The sequence below is a fragment of the Centropristis striata genome, chromosome 21 (assembly GCF_030273125.1).
Source record: "Centropristis striata isolate RG_2023a ecotype Rhode Island chromosome 21, C.striata_1.0, whole genome shotgun sequence".
Taxonomy (NCBI): Eukaryota; Metazoa; Chordata; class Actinopteri; order Perciformes; family Serranidae; genus Centropristis; species Centropristis striata.
Genome location: NC_081537.1, coordinates 25,726,334 through 25,748,903, shown reverse-complemented (window position 1 = coordinate 25,748,903; position 22,570 = coordinate 25,726,334). Strand labels below are relative to the sequence as shown.

The 22,570-nt window shown below is 40.1% G+C and overlaps 1 protein-coding gene across 1 annotated transcript in view; it reads right to left on the bottom strand.

Moving 5' to 3' along the window:
- srcin1b (SRC kinase signaling inhibitor 1b) overlaps positions 1 to 22,570 on the bottom strand; it is a 172,740-nt gene that overhangs the window by 5,434 nt on the left and 144,736 nt on the right. Inside the window, 11 exon segments of the mRNA XM_059325391.1 lie at positions 1,069 to 1,211; positions 2,220 to 2,562; positions 3,177 to 3,486; positions 6,084 to 6,231; positions 9,089 to 9,219; positions 9,306 to 9,481; positions 11,982 to 12,142; positions 15,546 to 15,586; positions 18,008 to 18,097; positions 20,610 to 20,875; positions 20,877 to 21,551. Coding sequence (XP_059181374.1) covers positions 1,069 to 1,211; positions 2,220 to 2,562; positions 3,177 to 3,486; positions 6,084 to 6,231; positions 9,089 to 9,219; positions 9,306 to 9,481; positions 11,982 to 12,142; positions 15,546 to 15,586; positions 18,008 to 18,097; positions 20,610 to 20,875; positions 20,877 to 21,551 — 2,484 coding nt within the window.

The following is a 22,570-nucleotide window of genomic DNA, read 5'->3' as shown; positions in this document are numbered from 1 at the left end:
GCAGCTTGTTCTCTCCTGTAGAACCAGAACTCTTAGAAGCTGCCTCCAGCCAACATGTGAGCAGTTTATTTAACAAGTGGGTCAGACTCCAGCATGTTCCTGCAGGACCACTGAGACTGTTTCAAGGTGAAGCTGCATATTTCACTCAGCTGGAGGCTCGGCTGGAAGCACGCAGGTTTAAAGTGTACGTGCACCTCACCTTTTATTTAATGGCTCCTTAAAATATTTTGGATCAGCTGTTGCAGGACGCTCTGCATGAGATCTGAAGCTCTATATGAGCTGCAAACTGTGATGAAAGTAGATGCAAACTGCTGCTTTAGAAACTCAAAGTCAGCTGTTTTTCCAGAAGCAACATTCTGATATAAAGTTCTGCCATTTTGTCTGTTTTTCTTGTTAGAGTGTTCCAGGTAAATAAACTTTTCTGTGACTCTATTTCTCTGGTCTTGTCTTTCCTGTGTGTCTCAATCAAGGTACTATTACTTAAGTATTTTATTTTCATACCCTCAATCTTTACTCAACTACATTTTGTTGACAGCTTTAGTTACTTTATAATATAATCTTTACACACAAAAAGTGAAGACAAAGCTGAAAAAAACAGTACAAAAACTGTACATAAAAATATCCAGATCTTTTACTCGTCTGCATAGAGGACACTAGAGACTACTTCTGGTTCAGCTGAATGGGAATAAAATAATGTAATCGCGTGGCTCTTCTAGACTTTACAAATGTTATCGGATCAAATGGATCAAACTGACATGTGGGGGTTCTGCGAAGTATGTGAAAGTTTGTGACCCGGCTGGTTTTGGTTCAACATTAAACTTTCTCATTTTAAAGCTAAACAATCACTAAAATATGTTTCTGAAATCATTTGAGGTGAGAAATAAACAACACAGTTTGATCAGAGCTGCAGTTTGACTGTCGACATGATTGACAGCTGCAACAGAGACTCCTCATCAGGATAAACTGACAGTCTGAGCAAAAAGTTATTTCTATAAAGTTACTTTCTGAAGCTTTAAATTGACGTCAGAGTGACAGATATTCAGATCAGAATGAACTGAAGAGTCTCACCTTCATGTTCTTGTTGGTGACGATGACGTCTCCGGTGCGGTTGGTGGTGAGACCGTGAGCCGACGGGAAGCTGCGGCGAGGCGGAGGAGGGGGCGGAGACTTGGAGGGCTTCTCTGTTCGGTACCTGGCCACGTTCAGATCAACTGCAAACACACGGGAACAGTAATCACGTGATTATGACAACTAGAACATTTCTAAAGAAATTTTGAGTGTGCTTGACTCTGGCCCGGGACTCTCACCCATACATTATTGACACTGCCGAGTAGTTTACAGTATATTATCTCTACCGTTGCTGGCTTTAGTAGCTAAGCAACCAGGGCCAGGTGGCAGCCACCAATCGGAGCAGAGCAATCAACTGCTCCTGTGACATTCGACGCCACTGAGAGAGAGAAAAATAGGTGGGAGTTCCCCTCGAACAGACAGCATTTTTGTCCAAACCGTAGCTCCTATTGAACCGACTTCACTTTGAGCATCCTGAGTTCTTCCTGAACGTCTACATATGTGTTCTGTGAAGAAAAATTAAGAAATTGTCTTTTTAGAGCGATCAGAAGAAACTGGTTCATCTGCTTACCTCCAGAAATGTTCCTTCCTTTTTACCATGGCGGTCTATGAGGCTGTGGGTGCATGTTGGTGGATCACCTGTGGGTCCTATAACTAAACTATAACTGTGACAACTTTAGCAGAACTTTAGCAGACCAATGTGAGTGAGAAGACTTTTTCCTACGTTTCTATGTATACATTATTTCTGTAGAGTGGTATCTGCGGCCTTGAGCACAGTTTCCAAATGTATTTTTTGACAAATTTTTCTCTCCCTCTGCACTCTAGGGATGATGTCATCCACTCTAGCCTCTCCATAGGGTAACATTGGGGCGATTTTTTTTTTGGCGTGTTTTTGCCAAATAATTTGAAAACCGTTTGCTGAAACCCTTAGAAAAGTCATAACACACTTGTCATGGCCGACCCGGTCAATTTGATACCTGTTTAGTGTATGTGCGACCAAAACTCTGGGAGGAGAAGTCGACCGAAAAAAAACACAGAAGAAACGAAAGAATAAAATCTAGGATTAAGCCCGGTTGATAACAACATGCTTTTCAAGCACACTCAATGAGCTGAATTTTCTGCATCAGTGGATATAAAAGGAAGACACTGACCCGACCCTCGGTGGGAGCCCGCCCCCTCCATGCTGTTCAGCTTCTGGGCTGCCAGCTGCACCTTCCCGGGCTGCTGGTCCCCGCTGGGCGTGGTGGTGGAGGTGGTGGTGGCCGAGCTCCCGGTGCTCCCGGCTGCAGGAGACGTGGCCGTGGTGGAGGTTATCGGGATGGTGATCTGGGGCTTGGGGGGCACGGCGGGCTTGTTGATGTGCCTGGCAGCGAAGTCCAGGTCCGGGATGGCCTTCATCAGCTCGGCCTGGGTCTCCTCCAGCAGCCGGTTGATGTCCTGGGCGCTGAACTGGGTCAGGCTGGCCCGCTTCTCCTCCCAGTCCCGCTCCGCCGCCTGACACACATACAAATACAGACAGACGATGAGCCGCAGCCTGCAGACCGCTCAGCCTGCAGAGCTGGAGGACGTAATGAAGACACATCCATGCAGCGAGTTTTCTAACAGCACGCGGACAAATGGAGTTATAAACCAGCTGCTGTGTGCTCCGGGTTTTAATAAGAAACTTTAAATGCACTTTCAGATGTAAATGGACATTCAGCCAGCTGGATAATCAGAGACATTTACACTGTGAACACTCAGAACCACACAACACATCGACCAGAGTTAAAGGCATCATTTATATTTAAAAAATCACCAAAATTACACCATTCATCATAGTTAGAAACTGTAAAAACAGAAATTATTTTCAGATTTATAGATTTTCAACAGTCCTTGAACTAATTACTTTTCTTTTGTGAACTTATTTTGTATGTCTATGTATATGTACAAATACACTTTCTACTGCTACACTTGTGAGGAATATAAATATTCTATTTCCTACAGTTTTATATTCTTTTTATTCTGAAACTTCTCGGGGTTTCAGAGGTAAAATACTGTGCTCTCAGTGTTATTATTCACAGTTTTATGTGGTGAAAATGAAGAAAAATATACAGCATCAATATGATTACCAGTCTGACTTCGGCCGACACGGACTTGTCTCCTGGACGCCGACTCGGCAGCTCGTCCAAGACCCGGTTCCTGAAGCTCATGGGGGGCTGGACGTCCTGCTCGGGGCCCGAGGCGTCCCCGTCCCCGGAGGAGGACACGGGCATCCAGTTGGCGAGGCCGGCGCTGGAGCTCAGGTCGCTGAGGCTGAGGGGGGGGCTGTTCAGGATGTCCAGGTCCTCGGATCTCTTCTGTGATTGGCCGGAGAGGTCCTCGGGGCTCTTCCACACGCCCTCCGTCACTTGTCTGTACATATAGGAGGGATACAAGAGACTACAATACACACAGGACACCATGAAGGTCCTGGACTCCGTTAGAGAGGAAACACACTCAGTTTACTCAGTTCACCACAAAATGATGCTTAAATTAACAGTATTTATTAGAGCTGGAATTAAGAGTTTATTTAGATTTTTAGAGAGTCAGCAGTAGAGAGAAGACAGAGGAGGGGAGGATGAAAGCTAAAAATAAAATAAAAAACTAGTAAATATGCTATTAACTTTACCAAAAATGGAATTAAAGCTTTGTGTTTTAACTTGCTTCTTTATTTAGTTACATTTGTAATATTACATGATTTTTTTTTTTTAGTTTTCCTACTTAATTAATTTTAATTTAGTAATTTATTTAAGAATTTATTTATTTATTTCTGTATTTAATTTTGTTCATTGTTCCCTTTTTAATAATATACAAATAAATAAAAAATGGAAAATTAAATAGGAAAGCAAATAAATCATGTGATAATAAAAAGATCAAACATTTAAAAATACAAAAAAATGCAAAAAAAAGAAAGAGAAAATTTAGTTGGATAAACTAATAAATTAGGGAATAATACACCTGTAAATAAATATAAACAGAAATATTAATTTATGTCACTTTTTCAAGAGTGATTTATAGGTGTGTGTGTGTGTGTGTGTGTGTGTTTGGTCAGATCTGTAAACTTGTTCACTGATTCTTTGATCAGATGTTTCTGGTTTATTTGAGCTGTTTGTGTTTGGAGCTCCGGCTTCTTTCTGTCAGATTAAACAGGTTTTGTTTGAACGAGGCTCTGACTCTGGTTTGGCTGCAGAATAACACATTATTTCTAGCAGCTGAAACAGGAGTGGATCCTCCACAGCGTGTGAACAGATAACTAATGTTGTGATGAACTCTGACCAGAACGTCTGACTATCAGCTGCATCAGCAACATGTTAATGTTCTCTGATGTCTCCCAGAGTTCAGTTATACGTCTGGAATCAGTTTTCATATAAAACACGAGCTGAAGCAGCCAGAGTTATGCTTTAAATGTGTTAAATATTCATCTGGAGGCCCGAGAGATCTTACAAAGACATTTATCTGAAGTATTTATCAGCTTCACTCAGAAGACGGTTTCTAATATAAATTATGCTAATTGAAATGACAGAAAAACATGTTTATCCCTTATTATATTTATTGTCTGTGATTGTGTTTATCTTTGCTGCACAGGCTTTAAATCCTCGTACAGTTTATCTGAGCTCATGTTGGAAAAAGTGTGTTTGTATATAAGTGAATGTCTTGTGTGAATATTATATTATACTGTATATATATTATGTTGTGCAACAAAAAAAGTAAAGATGAAAGAGAAAGAGAGAAAGCATATTTTAAAGTAGCCGTGTTTCCATTCAACTGTAAAGTTTCCAACAGCACGCTGACAAATCGAGTTATAAACCAGCTGCTGTGTGCACTGTGTGGTTTTAATAAGAAACTTTAGATGCACTTTCAAATGAAAATGGCAATTTAGCCAGCTGGATAATCAGACACATTTACACCGTCAACCACACCCACACCAACGGTTTTAAAGGCATGAGTTATATTAAAAAATCACCAAAATTACAGGATTAATCTTAGTTAGAAACTTTAAAAACAGAAATTATCTTCAGATTTAAAGATTTTCAACAGGCCTTGAACTAATTGCGTGTGATGAATGCTTCTATCAGGAAAAATAACCAAATCAGAGCTTAAATTAGTGATTTTTTTTTATTTAAATCACTATATTCTACATGTCATTTAAAATTTTTGCCCAAAATAAAGCGTTTAGTCAACCAGATTCTGTTAAAAACATTATATTCTGCACTCCTCAGAGCAACTGTGGAGTTATGATTGATTCTGCTGAGACGAATGGTTGTGTGACAAAAAATCAATGAAACCTGGGAAGAACTGCAGGTTGTTTAACACAGAGGGGAGGGGAGAGGACAGGAGAGGTTGTAAAAATGTAAATAATTCAATATGTATAGCATGTTGAGACCTTTTCCCCCTCAGTATTTGTAACACTTGTGGGAAAATATTGCATATAGTATATAGAGAATATAAAGTGAATTTTAAAACGTGTTTAAAATATGTTAAATGTCACTAGGCAGAAAATGTCACTAGAAGAGAAAAGAATTGAAAATGTCCTTGTTGTGCCACTAATAAAGGAATATATTATCTTATTTATATATATATCTTAAAAAGAACAAAAAAAAAAATACACAGGAAATACTCCAATTTAACTTTGTAATATTCTGGAACATTTGTCCACATGGAGGGTTTTTTGTGTTTTTTTTTGTATGTACTTGTACTCCGTTATTTGCCCTATTTCAAATAACATTTAATGCCACAAAAACACCTCATGCAAGCACAAATAAAGCGATATTTCAAAACGTGCATAAAAATCTGTGAATGGAAAGACGGCTATTCTGGTGCAGAAGTGTGTCAGGTGTGCAGAAAATCAGCATGAAAAGGAGAGAGAGAGAGAGAGAGAGAGAGAGAGAGAGAGAGAGAGAGAGGAGAGAGAGAGAGAGAGAGAGAGAGAGAGAGAGAGGAGCTGCTCCGGTTTAAAGAGACAGTACGTCTTTCTGAGGAGCGTTTGATGTTCGTACCTGCGCAGCGTGCTCAGAGCGTCCGTCATCGTGTTGCAGCGCTTCAGCAGAGCGTCCAGACGGTGAGGCTCCTCCTTCAGGAACTTCACCGCCTCCACCTCCACACGGAGAACCACACGCATCTTACTCTGCAGGCTGGGGAACTGGTCTGAGAGAGGAGGAACAGGAGGAGGAGAGGAGAAGGACAGGAGAGGAGAGGAGAGGAGAGGAGAGGAGAAAGATGAGCAGGAGGAGAGAGAAGAGGAGGAGGAGGAGGAGAGGAGGAGATGAGAGGAGACAGAGGAAGGATAGGAGGAGGAGAGGAGGAGATGAGAGGAGACAGAGGAAGGATAGGAGGAGGAGGAGAGGAAGATGAGCAGGAGGAGAGAGAAGAGGAGGAGGACACAGGGAGGAGGAGGAGGAGGACAGAGAGAAGAGGAGGAGGAGGAGGAGGAGGAGGACAGGAGGAGGAGGACAGAAAGAGGAGGAGGAGGAGGAGGAGCAGGAGCAGGAGGAGAGAGAAGAGGAGGAGGAGGACAGAGGGAGGATGAAGAGGAGGACAGAAAGAGGAGGAGGACAGAGGGAGAAAGAGGACAGAAAGAGGAAAAAGGAGGTGGAGGAGGAGGACAGAAAGAGGAGGAGGAGGAGGAGCAGGAGGAGAGAGAAGAGGAGGAGGAGGAGGAGAGGAGGAGATGAGAGGAGACAGAGGAAGGAGAGGAGGAGGAGGAGAGGAAGATGAGCAGGAGGAGAGAGAAGAGGAGGAGGGACACAGGGAGGAGGAGGAGGAGGACAGAGAGAAGAGGAGGAGGAGGAGGAGGACAGGACAGGAGGAGGAGGAGGAGGAGGAGGAGGAGGAGGAGGAGGAGGAGGAGGAGGAGCAGGAGGAGAGAGAAGAGGAGGAGGAGGACAGAGGGAGGATGAAGAGGAGGACAGAAAGAGGAGGAGGACAGAGGGAGAAAGAGGACAGAAAGAGGAAAAAGGAGGTGGAGGAGGAGGACAGAAAAGAGGAGGAGGAGGAGGAGCAGGAGGAGCAGGAGGAGAGAGAAGAGGAGGAGGAGGAGGACAGAGGGAGGAGGAGGACAGAAAGAGGAGGAGGAGGAGGAGAGGTTAATGTCTCTAACAGGAAGTGGTGTTTAATATTAATATTCAGGAGGCAGAGCGGGTCAGAGAGCTGAACTCATGAATATTCATGAGTGTTTCTGTCTAACAACAGTTTGACACACTGTCCACGTAATGTTTCACAGTCTGACGACTTGAACTGTGACCCCAAACTACTGCAACGGCTTTATGAGGTTTATTTTTATTAGTAATTTAAGTAACTTCAGCAGATATTTGCTCCTCATACATATTAAAGCAGCAAGACTTTACATGATGCTGTGAAATATGCAACCAATAAAGATTATATATCTGTTTTTATACCCCTTATACTATACTGTATATATCCTCTGCATATCTATCTCTCTCTCTCTATATATATATATTTTTTTTTTTTTTCTTTCAGGTTTCTATATATATATATATATTCTCAAGTTTTTATATATATATTCTCAGGTTTCTATATATATTTTCTCAGGTTTTTATATATATTTTCTCAGGTTTATATATATATATATATATACTCAGACTTTCTATATGTATTCTCAGGATTTCAATCCATATTCTCAAATTTTCATTGTAGTTATATTATATATAAAATAATTTCCTGAACGGCATATATATTATTCTATAGACATTACATTGTGTAATCAACATTTACTTCATAATGATTCAAGTTAAACCAAAAAAACAACAACATGTCTGTTACTTTAGAAGGACGTTTACCCCAAAATTAAAAAATATCTGCCATTTTATTTATCATCTAGATTGTTGGACAGTTGGAGATATTGATCATTAAGACGTCTGACTTCTCTTGAATACAATCTAGAGTGATAAATGTCTCTTCAGGTAAGATAGAAACATGTATTTCTGACTTCTGTTCAGATCATTTGTGTGTTTTTAGCATCAGTGGAGCTGCAGTGGGAGAAGACACACCCGGCTTTGATTCACACATAGTTCCTTGTTAGTAGATGCTCTCATTGTTGGTGTGAGTGTTTTAATGGGATGTTGACGATCAGAAGAAAGGAACATGCTCGAGTGTAATGAGGCTGCAGCAGCAGGGAGGAGAGCCAGGCACGTTCATAACCAGCTGCTCTTAAATATGATGCAATTTAAGAATAAAAACCGTGAGACAGACAGAGGAGAAGCTGCTGAGAGCTTAACTGGAGAGCAAAATGACTAAAGTCTGCACACACACACACACACACACACACACACACACACACACACACTGAAAATAATGTTAATAAACCCTACTTTAGTGAAACAGTAAACCAATTGCGACAGGTGTGGTTGTAATAAAAGGGAGTAGATTCCAATGATTAAATCAAGTTTTCATGCACTGTAAGAGGGATATATAAAAGATGTAAAATAACCAAAAAAGACACAAAATGACCAAAATTAGACATAAAATTACCAAAAAAAGATGTAAAATGCCCGAAAAGAGTTAACATGACCTAAAAAGTGCTTAACTGGAGAGAAAAATTACCAAAGTCTGCACAAGCACGCACACACACACACACACACACACACACACACACACACACACACACACACACTTATTTTAACAATAAAAATAATGGAAATAAACCCTACTTTAGTAAAACAGTAAACAAATTATGAAAGGTGTGGTTGTAATAAAAGCAAGTAGATTCCACTGATTAAATCAAGTTTTCATGCACTGTAAGAGGGATACATAAAATATGTTAAATGACGACCAAAATTAAACATACAATTACCAAAATAAGACATAAAATTAACAAAAAAAGACGTAAAATTTACCAAAAAAGATGTAACATGCCCGAAAAGAGGTAACATGACCTTAAACTGCTTAATTGGAGAGAAAAATGACAAAAGTCAGCACGAGTCATCTGCAAAGACAAACACACACACACACACACACACACACACACACACAAACACACACTTACTCTTGAGCTCGGTCAGCGTCTCTCCCAGAATCCTCAGCTCTTTGCTCTTCTGCTCCACGTCCTGCTCCGTCACCAGGCCGTGGTTCACCGAGGAGTTCCTCTGCAGCTCCTCCACAGACTTCTCCAGGTCACTGCAGAGCACCAGCACCACTTTAATCACAACCAGCCTTTTATTTGTGATGCTTTGCAGAGTGAATCATCAGCGCTGTGAACTCACTGCAGCTGCTGGATGAGCAGCTCCTCCTGGTTCAGATACTTGAGTCTCTCCTCCTCCACCAGGAGGCGCTGTCTCTGGAGCGGGTCCTCCTGCGTGCGCATGGCGTCCAGCATCATGAGGCTCAGCTCCGACTCCGTCTGCCTCAGCAGGGACAGCACCGAGTCCTGGTTCTCCAGCTGGGACACGAGACACACCACACATGTTACACTGCAAAAAAGCCAACTTGTATTTTTTGGCCTAAAACAGTGATTTAAGTTAGTAAATAGAATTGGAAATAGAAATTTTTGATATTTAGGGCAATAATGTAAATTAGCACAACAAAGCAAGCCAGTTGTCTGCTCAAAAACAAGTTTGTGAGTTGTTGTTACTTATATCTTTACGTTGGGGTTCAAAACAAGGGACAATAGTTCTGCTAACTCTTATTTCTTTGCTGTGAAATGCGGGAAAGCCAACTTTCCGAGTTGGCGCTGCGTAGAGTAGCCATTAGCGTATCAATGCTAAATTGCTGATCACAACATTAGCTAGCGGCGGCGTTACAATCGTGCCAATTCAGCGCATTGCAGAAGTTAGCATAAGTAAGGATTAAAAGTTATTGCAATGTGAAATTATAAGTTTCTACAACTTACAGTTGAGTTGACAAAAATCTGAATTCAGAGTTGAGCAAACTCATAAAACAAAACTTAAAATATTTAGTTTAATTGTCCAACTTAAAATTTTATCGAAGTTTGTTGCCTTGAAATTTTGAGTTCACCAAACTTTTCTTTTTTTGCAGTGTACCTGACAGTCAGTTTTTACACCAATATATCGTCACACTGTTAAAATAATCGCCTAAGTCATTTTTGGTCAAAATTGTTTTTTTTGCCTAAATAATCTCCTCATAACGCCGGCCACCTATGGTAAAATCACCTACATCCTCAGTTGATCAGATCATGTGATTTTACCCCTTTAAGATAATGACCTATGTCAAGTGTGTGACTTAAGCGGATTTAATATGCCTACGTCAAAATAAAATGTGTCTAAGGCATTTTTTTTAACATGCCTTTGTGACTGACGCAAGATATGGTGACACTTTATTTTGAAGGTGTCTACATAAGAGTGACATGAGCGTGTCATAAACATGACATGGGATGTGTCATGAACATTAATGACACTTTGAAGTAACATTAATGCTCATGATACTTGTCATGTCATGTTTCTGACAGGCTCGTGTCACTCTTATGTAGACACCTTCAAAATAAAGTGTTACCATATCTTGCTTAAGTCACAAAGGCATGTTCAAAAAATTGCCTAAGTCATTTATTTCTCTTAAGTTACATAATTTACACACAGTGTTATTACTATGCCAATAGCCATCCTTTGTTACATCCTTTTTGAGTGAAATGATCAATAAACGCCATATGTTACACTTTTGGTGAAGTTTTTTGTATTTCCTACAAAACTTTCAAAATGAGTTAGGCGATTATTTTAACAGGGTGACGATATGAGCAGAAACGCCTTGATTTGAAGGTTATAATGTCCACTTTTTGTTTTAAAGAGCTGTTAATTGAACCATAATCAATAATAATAAGCAGAGGGGCACTCAGAGAGCACAGACCTGCCAGGTTTTAAACCTTGTTAACGTCCATATGGTGCTTTTATATCCTGCAGGACATCAAAGTCAGCTCCATGTTAGAGTATTTCTGCTTCGTACTGCAGCGTATCGCTCACAAACCTGAGGAACTGATCCTGTGCAGTTGACGCTTTCCTTTTTATTAAAGTTAGTGTGAAACGAGGCGTATCAGAGGAGAAGGTGTTGCTGCTACCAGCGAGCTGTTAAGTTTCACTATTTTCCACTTGGAGAGACATGTTGTTGTGTTGACTGATTAAAATTTGAGGAGGAGGAGGACAGAGGGAGGAGGAGCAGGCCTTATTTAAAAAAATGTACGTCTTTTTGGTAATTTTTTTGCCTTTTTTGTCATTTTGTGTCTTTTTTTTTGTAATTTTTTTTTTTTTTGGTAATTTTACATCTGTATTGGTAATTTTGTGTCTGTTTTTTCGTCATTTTGTGTCTTATTCTGGGAATTTTGTGTTTCTTTGGTAATTTTGTGTCTTTTTTGTTCATGTTGTGTCTTATTTTGGTCATTTTTGTATTTTTTTTGGTAATTTTGTGTATTCTTTTGGTCATATTTACGTCATTTTTGGCCATTTTGTATCTTTTTTCGGTCATTTTAATTTTTTGGTAATTTTACATCTGTTTTGGTAATTTTGTGTCTGTTTTCATCATTTTGTGACTTATTTTGGTAAATTTGTGTTTCTTTGGTAATTTTGTGTCTTTCTTGTTCATTTTGTATCTTATTTTGGTAATTTTATGTATTTTTTTGGTAATTCTATGTATTCTTTTGGTCATTTTTGGCAATTTTTTGTATTTTTTGGTCATTTTACGTCTTTTTTGATCATTTTTACGTCATTTTTGGCCATTTTGTGTCTTTTTTTGGCCATTTTAAGCTGCTTTATTTTAGGGGTTATTCAAGGTGGGTGATTTTGACCCTTAGGACAAGTGATGCTTACAGAAACGTTACGACAACACAAGGGTTAAACTGTTACACACCAAATGAAGCTGCTGCTGCTTTAGACCTGTCTCGTGCGCGCACACACACACACACACACACACACACACACACACACACACACACACACCTGCATGTTGCGTAGCTGCGACAGTTGTTTGCGCAGGGCGTTGGTGTTCTGCTGCAGGCCCTGCAGGTGGAGCTGCATCTGCAGACGGGACACGGTGACCGGCTGGTTGGCCCCTGAGGGCGGAGGAGGCATCAGGGCCAGAGGGGCCGACGGGGTCAGAGCTGCCAGGAGAGAGAGAGAGAGAGAGAGAGAGAGAGAGAGAGAGAGAGAGAGAGAGAGAGAGAGAGAGAGAGAGAGAGAGAGAGAGAGAGAGAGCAGCGCTTTAACTCCCAGCTTGTCTCTGGTTTCTTCAGAGCAGCAGAACTCATAGAAGTTGTCCCAGAACACTGTTAGCAAATCAAAAGGTTTTAAATGAAAGCTTGAGAGGGAAATTAAAGAGCATGAGAGAAACTTTCAGACAAATCCCCAAACAGTCTCTCATGACCTCAGATGTCCGTCCAGCAGGAAAACAATTTGTCTCTCTGGATTCAGAATATTGTTTCAGGATTTGGCAGCAGAGATTCAGGACAAGTTCCCTGTGAGCGAGGGTCAGGGGTGGAGATTACAGTCTGACGTAGACTTAACAATGATGAACAGCATGGAGAGGCTCCGGGGATCAGGAGCAGGAAAACAGCATTTCCACTAAAGTTTATCAGTAGGAACGAGTCCCGAGTGTTTCCAACAAGGATCATCCTCTGAAATGACGATGGATGCTCTGACAGTAATTACACGCATCATGCAGAACGAGACAAAGGGAACAAAATTACAACACACAATCCGTCGATCACAGAGTTAAGAGTTGCATTTAAAGTCTGGACTCCTGACAGAAACACTCTGCACACAGTAACACTGAGGGTTTATCCGAGCATATTTAAAAATAATAAAAGACGTCTTCAGAGGAGAGTCTGACAGACACAGTCCTGTTGTCTCACCACATAAATCAGAGAAACCTCCTGATTTTAACCCTCTGAACCCTGAATCAACCCTGAGCCGGTCCGTTTGAAAGTCATGTGTAAAAAGCTGCATTTGTCTGTTTGCATCACCTGTGTTTTTAGCTTTTTGTGGTAAAGTTTATGTTCTTGGCCAGGTCCCTCCTGCAAGTGATATTAAACTTAGCAAGTCTTTACCTTGTTAAATGAAGGATATTTTTACAAATGCATATACAATGACACCATTTATCATAGCTAGAAACTGTAAAAATTGAAATTTTCATCAGATTTTATTTATTTGCAATCATCTTGTGTGACGAGAAACAAGATAAATCACCAAATCTGAGCTTGAAATAATGATATTTAATCAAAAGGAGAGGCTGTTTACACAGAGCCAATAGGAGAGGACAGGAGAGGCTGTTTACACAGAGCAGAGAGGAGAGGACAGGAGAGGCTGTGCAAAATTAATAGTTCAATATTTACGCCACTGGGAGGCCCAAATATTATATAATTCCTAATATTGGTTACACTCGTGGGCACTTGGGACATGTTTTATACATAAATTCCATTTTTAAATAAATAAATTATCAAAGAAATTCAGCTTGTATTTTTCTCTTTTTTTTTATCATTTATGTTATTATAGAGGTTTTAAACTGCACAAAATTGATTTTTGAATCCCCCTACCTCTAGCCATGATTGTGCTGTTTCCACAGAGGTGCAGGACTTATAGATTTTTTTAAATAAATTATATACTGCAGTGAAAAATCAGGCCACAGAGAATAAAATGTAAGAAAACTGGAGTAAAAAGGTCCGTAAGCTTGCTGGGGTTTAGAGGGTTAACTACAGACACAAAGGCAGTCCTCACAGATAACAAAGTCACTCTGACTAAAGAATAAACTGAAAAACACACTTTCTTTTTCCTGACAGACAGAAAGATTAATATCTACTCCTAACGGGAGAAAGATAGAAACATAAAGTCACAGGAAAATCTGTGGAAATAAACACAACTTCTCCAAAAAACTCCACTCTAAGATTGAAAACATCCAGGCTTATCTATAATTTGAAATAAGATCAAATATTTCCAATGCATTGCACAATCAGATAGCAAGATATCATTTAAATATTTCCTCAAACTGAACACTTCTCTTATCTGAGGGAATCACTTTTCCCCCTAATTCAGCTCAGCTTCCCCAGCAGCAGCTTTATGTTGCATTAATGGAGAGGCAGGCACACAGTTAAACACATTTTCAAATGCTCACTGGACTTTCTGAACACGGATCACGTCTGTCTGCTAAAAATAACTCAGTCAGGAGGAAAAGAAACCTCGACAGAACAGCATGAATTCAGAATTAATGCAACTCAAACGGTTTCTTACTGAAGGAGACGGGGGAGTGAAGGACACCAGCTGAGAGGGAGGTGAGTCCTTCAGGACTACACACACACACACACACACACACACACACACACACACACACACACACACACACACACACACAGGGAAGCTTACAGGGATCCAGATAAAGAGCAGGGAGCACAGGGAGGAGGAGGAGGAGGAGACGAGGGGACAGGTAGCACACAGGAACACATAGCTACCTTTCTTTTTTTTAGTTCGTCCAGCTAAAACAAGAAGCATGAGCAGCAGTTACACAGCAGCGAGAAAAAGCACACACAAACGCAAGCGCACACAAACACACACACATTAAGACACAGGCACGCACCTGCAAAAACATGCAAACACATGCACACACCAACATACACACACAAGCACACACACAAACGAATACACACACAAACACAAACACGCACACATGCACGCACACACACACAAACACACACATGCACACACACACACACACACACACACACAAACACACACACTCGCACACATGCACACACACACACAAATGCACACACACACACACACACACACACACACAAGCACACACACAAGCACGCATGCAAACAGCTGCACACACACAGACACACAAACACAAAAACGCACACACACACACACACACAACAAGCATATATATGCACACACACACAAACACACAGGCACGCACATACATGAACAGACAAGCACACACACACACACACACGCATGTAAACACATGCAAACACACACACACACACGAACGCACACACGCAAACACACACACACACACACACACACACACACACACCCACATGTACACATGCAAACACACACACACACGAACGCACACACGCAAACACACACACACACCCACATGTACACATGCAAACACACACACGCAAAACGCACATGTACACACATGCAAACACACACACACACACAAACACACATGCAAACACACACACACACACATACGCAAACACACACACACACACCCGCATGTACACACACACACACACACACACACACACGCACACACACACACACACCCGCATGTACACACATGCAAACACACACACACACACACGAAGAAGCTTGCAGACTCAGCCATTACGATCACATATGAGGCACTTTAAGAATTATGCAGAGAAAATGAAACAGCAGCAGCTCTGTGAGAGGAAGAAGAGCCAATTTATGTGGCTATCAAACAGGCGGAGAGGGGAGCAGTGACAGGCAGCGACAGGGAATACTTGGTCTTTTATTCTGGTGGTGAACACTTACTGTCAGTTCCTGAGCAGTCGCTGGCTGACTCAATCTTCTCCCTGGAAGAGGCAAGTGTTAAAGTACTGATAGCCAGACACAGAATCACCCAGCTGCTAAGGAGCTGCTGACACACACTGAACCACACATATATATCTGCTTTATAGTGTGTGTGTGTGTGTGTGTGTGTGTGTGTGTGTGTGTGTGTGTGTGTGTGATGATCAGCCACAGTGAGCAGTAAATTAAAAATCTGTTCATGAATCATAATTATTCTCCCAGATCGCTGACAGATGCTGTCTGAACACTTACTCATGTCTCACTTAATCAAAATGTATTTTATTTAATGTTTTCCTAGTTTTGAAGGCATTATATGTACATATACTTACTTATATATTAACTTAATTTAATTATATAAAAATTTCCATCCAATTGACCCTAAAACCCCCAGTTAAATCAAACTACACTGAGATGAATAGATGATTAAAAATGCATCTAACAATAGAATGATATAATTTACTTTATTTAAATTAATTAAGTTTATTTAATTACTGTTTAGACATTCAGTGTATGTATGTGACCAAGCTAATTAAAGTTACATAATTTCAATTAGAAATAAAGTTTCCATCAACTTGAGTCAGTAGTTCAAACATAAACCAAAAAGTAAAATTCATGTAATTAAATCAAATAAAACTGAGACGAATAGATGATTAAAAAAATGTATCTAACTATACAATAATATAATTTACTTTATTTAAATGAATAGTGTATGTAATTACTTTTTATACATTCTGTTTAATGTATATGACCAAGCAAATTAAAGTTAAATAATTTAAATTAGAAATAAAGTTTCCATCAAATTTAGACAAGTAATTCTAACATAAACCAAAAAGTACAATTCATGTGATTAAATCAAGTAAAACTGAGATGAATAAACTATAGAGTTTATCTAACTATATCAAATAGAATTAATCTAATTTACATTAATAAGGTTTATGTAATTAATGTAATTTTTTTTTTTGGTTTATGTTATTGAAATGAGTAAATCTGACAAAAAAGACCAATATTTTCTTTCAGTGTAAAACCCTGTTTCACAGAATACAATAATTTGCTGATCCTTGTGACATATATTCAACTGAAATCTGTACAATTAGAAAGCATTATAGTTTATGCTCAAACTGATATACTCTTTTGTTTATGTAAACATAAACTTTTTATACATTTTTCTGTGGTGACTTTGATGCCGTAACACAGATTTTTAATGTTGATTATTTAGCTAATTTTAAACACGGAAACACCTTAAACCTGCATTCTTCCTGATGTCCAGCAGGTGGCGACTCCACCGGCTGCAGAAAGAAGTCTGACTGTATAGAAGTCTATGAGAAAATGACTTCTGACTCAGTAAACATTCTCATAATGAGTGTATGGTCTCAATCGGTAGTTTTAAGAAAATGCAGTTTCCCTGTGTGTGTGTGTGTTTGTGTGTGTGTGTGTTCTTTTACTTCCTACATAGTGAGGACCAGAACACGTTTTTAACCAACAAAGTGAGGGCATTTTTGCAAAGTGAGGACCAGTTTCGGCCAGTCCTCACTTCTTTAAAGACTTTTTTTGAGATTTCAGACTTTATTTTAAGGGTTAAATGTTATATGATAATGATAATTAACTGAAACTGTATTGTGTGGTTATAAAACTAACTAAAATTATAGTGAAAATGTCCTTCATTTTCGTCTTTGTCAACTTTTTTCATCCGTAATGAAGATGGATCAGACAAAGGAAATAAAGGCAAAATTTACTGTGACCTCTTTTAATCTCCCACCCAACAAATACCCCATTACAAAAAAATAAAACTAATAAAAACTAAACTCAGGGTTCGTACACTTTAGCAGTGGTCAAATTCAAGCATTTTTCAAGGATTTTCAAGGTCCATTTTCAAGCTTTTCCAGTATCTTACACCTGTTGTAAATTGCATGTTTTAGATGAGTACTTGCATACTAAAAGGGGGAGATTTCACTGAACCATACCAACAGTGATGGTATTACACTTTTAGGAGGAACAGTCTTCATTTCAGATAGGCTACTCATTATTTTTTACATTCAACATGTGATTATCTATAGTCTATAGATGGATATAGTCAGACTGCAAGAGAAATACAGTAAGAATTTCAAGCATTTACAAGCACTTTATCCAAAATCCAAGCACTTTTTAAACCTTGAAAATACAACATTTAAATTCAAGCACTTTCAAGGATTTCAAGCACCCGTACCAACCCTGTAAACTAAAACTAAAGCATTTCAAAAAAATAAATACTAAACTAAAAATAGCAAACTCACTTTTAAAAACTCATTAAAACTAAAAAATTCACAACAAAATTAAAACTAAATCTAATGAAAAATCCAAAACTATTATAACCTTGCAAGGGAATTCACTAAGTACAAGAATGTGTATGTGTGTGTGTGTGTGTGTGTGTGTGTGTGTGTGTGTCTTACGGGCTCTCAGCCTCAGGCGCTCTGCTCAGTACTCTCTGCAGCAGGCCGGTCAGACTGGCTATCTGCTTCTCCATGGCCTCCATACGCTCCCTGCACACACACACACAATACTGTTATTATTATAACCATTATTATTATTATTATTATATAATGCATCATAAATATCACAGTATATCCCAGAGCTCCTCCTGTGTTTGTTCGTTAAAGGAAGAAATCATTCACCTCTGCTTCAGCATTAATGCTCCTATTGATCAAACAGCTCGTTGGTAATTACTTACAGTTTTAAATATTGATCAGTACTGTACAACATCATAGTTTCCTCCTAATATCACATTACTTTATGAAGCACTAAAGCGTGGTACAAACCAGGATTTATTAATTTTAGACAAAAATCAATGTATTGAGAGTACTTTAGGAAGCTGTAATATCTATCAGGAATAAAAAGATAAAACGTCCATATTCTGCTCTGTTAACAAACCAGGAATCCTGCATCAACATATTATTTTTTAAGAAAGGAAGCACGTCACAGGATGCATTGAGATACAATGTCTTGAATCATTTATTTCCTCATTTTTGGTCAATCAAATCCCACCCACACACAACTCCCACATACACCATAGAAAAAATAATAATAATTTTAAAAAAAATTCAGAAAATAAAAATAATTCATAAATAAAGAGGGAGAAAAAATAAATAACAGTGATAATGAAAATTTTAAAAAATCATGATAATAACATTTATAATAGAAAAGGAAATACATAACTCAGTGAAGAAAAAAATATAATATATAAATCGTAAAAAAAAATAAAATGAAAAATAAATAAATAAATAGAGAGAGAAAATAAATAACAGTGATAATAAAAAATAATGATAATAACCTTTATAATAGAAAAAGACAGAAATAACTCAGTGAAGAAAAAATATTATATAAATAGTAAAAAAAAAAAAAATAGATAGAAAAAAAAAAAAATAAATAATAATAATAATCATACAAAACACAAGAGGGACATTTCGCACCTGCAACATCTTAAGGTCCGATTCTTAAAAGATATTGTGCTCGTATAATAACAAACACGCACATAAAGTTTTGCAGTTTGCCCTTTTGCATCTGATTGCAGCTATCTGTGTTGCAGAGTATAAATGTTGCCTTTAGGGGAAATGAAAAGTGACATTTTTAGACGGAGCTGCAGCTCCTGAGTGACGAGCTGCTGCAGGCACAAATTAAACGTGACAGAGAGAAAGCATACATGGGATTTAATATGTCAGTTTGTCAGCTGTTAGTGTGTTAAAACAGCTTCACATGTGAACACTGTGACGGGTGTGACACCACTTCATGCTCTGGGGATGCTAATAACTTCAGTGTAACTGCATGTGACTATTAGCATAGATCTCTGTGAATTGGACTGTTGCAATGAGGTTAATTTGAGCAGAAAGGAGATAATTTAGCTGCAAATGTTTGCATGTTAGTTAATTTAAATATGTGCAAATACTACAGGAGCTCAGAGACGACACAATTTGCTTTTTACAGATACTTTGCAGTTTTTTTTGTCTTACTTGTGCAGGTACAGTGGCTGACTGAGAGTGTATTTTAATTGTGCAAGGGGTTTAATGTTTGATTAATAAGAGAATAAATCCATTTATGTTAAAAAAAAAAAGTTGGTTTAAATATGTGCAAACAGCAGCACAAGATGGCAAATGTCTCTTTGCAGATGCTTTGAGAATTACAGTTAATTTTTTTAATGACAGTTTTTTTGTCTTATTTGTGCAGGTTTAGTGTCAGCAAAAAACAAGCAGGCTTTTGTAAATCTTCCTGAGAATGTATTTTAACTGTGCAAGGGGTTTAATGTTTAATTTATAAGAGAATTCATGTATTTCTGTTAAAAAAAAAGTTGGTTAGCTTCACTAAATACAGTTGCTACAAATGTGAATTTTGCAGCCAGATTAATGTGAATGATCTCATGCGTGCAGGAGAATGTGTTGAAATATATTCTACCTGGTGTCTGTTTCATTTGCCAGCAGAGGAGACACATGTCCCTTTGCAGATGCTTTGAGAATTACAGTTTTTTTTCTGTCTTACTTGTACAGGCTTAGTGGCAGCAAAAAACAAGCAATCGAGTGTATTTTAATTGTGCAAGATAATTAATGTATTCCTGTTAATAAAGTTAGACAGTTTCACTAAACACAGCAGCTACAAATGTGAATTTTCCAGCCATATTAATGTGAATAATCTTGTGTATGCAGGAGAACGTGTTGAGGAATATATTGTACCTGGTCTGTTTAATTTCCCAAATGTTTGCATGTAACTTAATTTAAGTATGTGCAAATACTACAGCAGCACAGACACATGTCGCTCTTTACAGATGCTTTAATATTTACATTTTTTCTGTCTTACTTTTGCATTTTTAGTGGCAGCAAAAAACAAGCAGTTTTTTGCAAATCTGCCTGACCGTGTATTTTAATTGTGCAAGAGAATAAATCCATTTCTGTAAAAAAAAGTTGGTTAGTTTCACTAAAAACAGTTGCTGCAAATGTTATTTTTTCAGTCAGATAAATGTGAATAATCTCATGCATGCAGAAGAATGTGTAGATGAATATATCATACCTGGTCTCTGTTTCGTTCCCCAGCAGAGGCGATCCGAAGCCCCCGCCGCCGCCCCCCTCCCCTCCGGGCCCGGCCATCAGGCAGAGCTGCTCCGAGGTGAGGCCCAGCCCCGAGCCCTGGCCCCTGGCTTTGGGGCTGTCCCCGAACACGGACGAGGTCACGGAGTCCCTCCTCAGACTCTGCCTCCCCGGGGAGCCCCGGCCCGGCATGGTGCCCCCGTACGACTCCCTCATGTCGGGGATCTTCTGCGGGGAAGAGGGGGGGGGGCACCCGCAGCCCCATGGCCAGCATCGACGCGGCGTAGGCGTCGTTATAGAGCGGGCCGCCCGGTCTGTAGAGAGCGCCGCTCTCCATCAGCTCCCCCTGCAGAGCTGCTGCTGAGTAAGAGGTGAGGGAGCGCATCGAGCCAGCACCTCCTCCTCCTCCTCCCCCTCCTCCTCCTCCACGGCGGTACAAGGAGCCGTAGGGGTCGGCTCGGGCCGGCAGAGGGGAGTGAGGACCTCCGGCCAGACTCAGCCGGCTGGTGTCGGGGCCCAGGGAGTAGGGGTCGGCGTAGATCCCCCCGCCGCCGCGCTCGTCCCCCCGCAGCAGCACCATGGTCCTGGACCCGCCCACCTCATCGTCCGGCTTCACGTCCCGGCGCTCCAGGATGGCGCTGGAGGAGGCGCAGAAGGCCTGCTGGGCATGGTGGGGCTGGTGGAGCTGCTGCTGCTGGTGGGGGGAGGAGTGGTGGGACTGGGAGTGTTGGTGCGGGTGGGGCAGGGAGTGGGTGTGGTGCGGCGGCCCGGCGTAGGAAGAGGGCCGGCCGCCGCTGTAGAGGAGGCGGGCGCGGGACGGAGAGCCTTGAGGAGAGGCCGAGGAAGAGGAGTGCTGGGAAGACATCGGCGGGTTGCTGAGGCGGCGGTTTGGTGACGAGTCCTGAGGTGCGTACACCATCTCCCTCTACCAGAAACAAGACAACGAACCTGTTATTATCAAGAACCTCAGAGAGGAAATCAGTCTGAACTGGACAAATGAAAAAATAAATTTGTTTTTTACTTTACCCACGCCCACAGGAACACTAGTGACCTTGACTCACATACTGTCTTTAAGAGGCTGCAAATAAACTTGTCAGGAAGGCGGCTGAGTAATGAGATGAGGGAAAACTGGCATTGAATGAGAATGCAGTTTTTCTCATGCAGTCATTATTGTGTCCTCTTGTATGTGAATCTTTGTGCATCCTGGGGTCCCTAAACAGTCTGTGAGCTGCATAATTCAGGTCTGACTGGAAAGCTCAGACTGTCATCTAATGAATCTATTGGTACCAAACAAGTCATGATGTCTTGTCAGGAAGGAGGTAAAATAATGCGCTGAATTTAGGCTACATTTTAGCCATTTCCAGCCTGACCTCTGACCTCGAGATGTCTTTTCAGACATGGCCACTTTCTGCAAAACCCATGCAGTTTTTCCCATGAACTACAAATGTGCTATTTTGTCCTCTTGTATGCGAATATTTGTGCATCCTGGGGTCCCTAAACAGTCTGTGAGTTACATAAATCGAGAGACAAAAAGACTAAACTCTGTTTGTAAACCCTGGCTTCTCTTCTCATATGATACTTCCTTAAATATTTGGGCTGTTTTTAGACGTGACATGCCTACTTTATGCACTTCATCAGAAGCTGTTTGGGGCAGAACCTATGCATTCATTCTTCTGTAGTAAATGTGCTATTGTGTCCTCTTTTGTGTGTGGATCTTTGTGCATCCTGGGGTCCCTAAACAGTCTGTGAGCTGAATAAATCGGGTCTGACTGGAAAGCTGAGACTCTTGTGGATTCAATGAGCCCAATGTTCTTCATGTGTGATGATGTTAGTGAGTGAAACTTGAGTTCAGTGTATAAAATGAGCTGCTGTGACCTCTAGGATAATCACAGCCTCATGAAACTTTACAACCACAAACTAGAGACCTAGAGCATTCAGATCAGA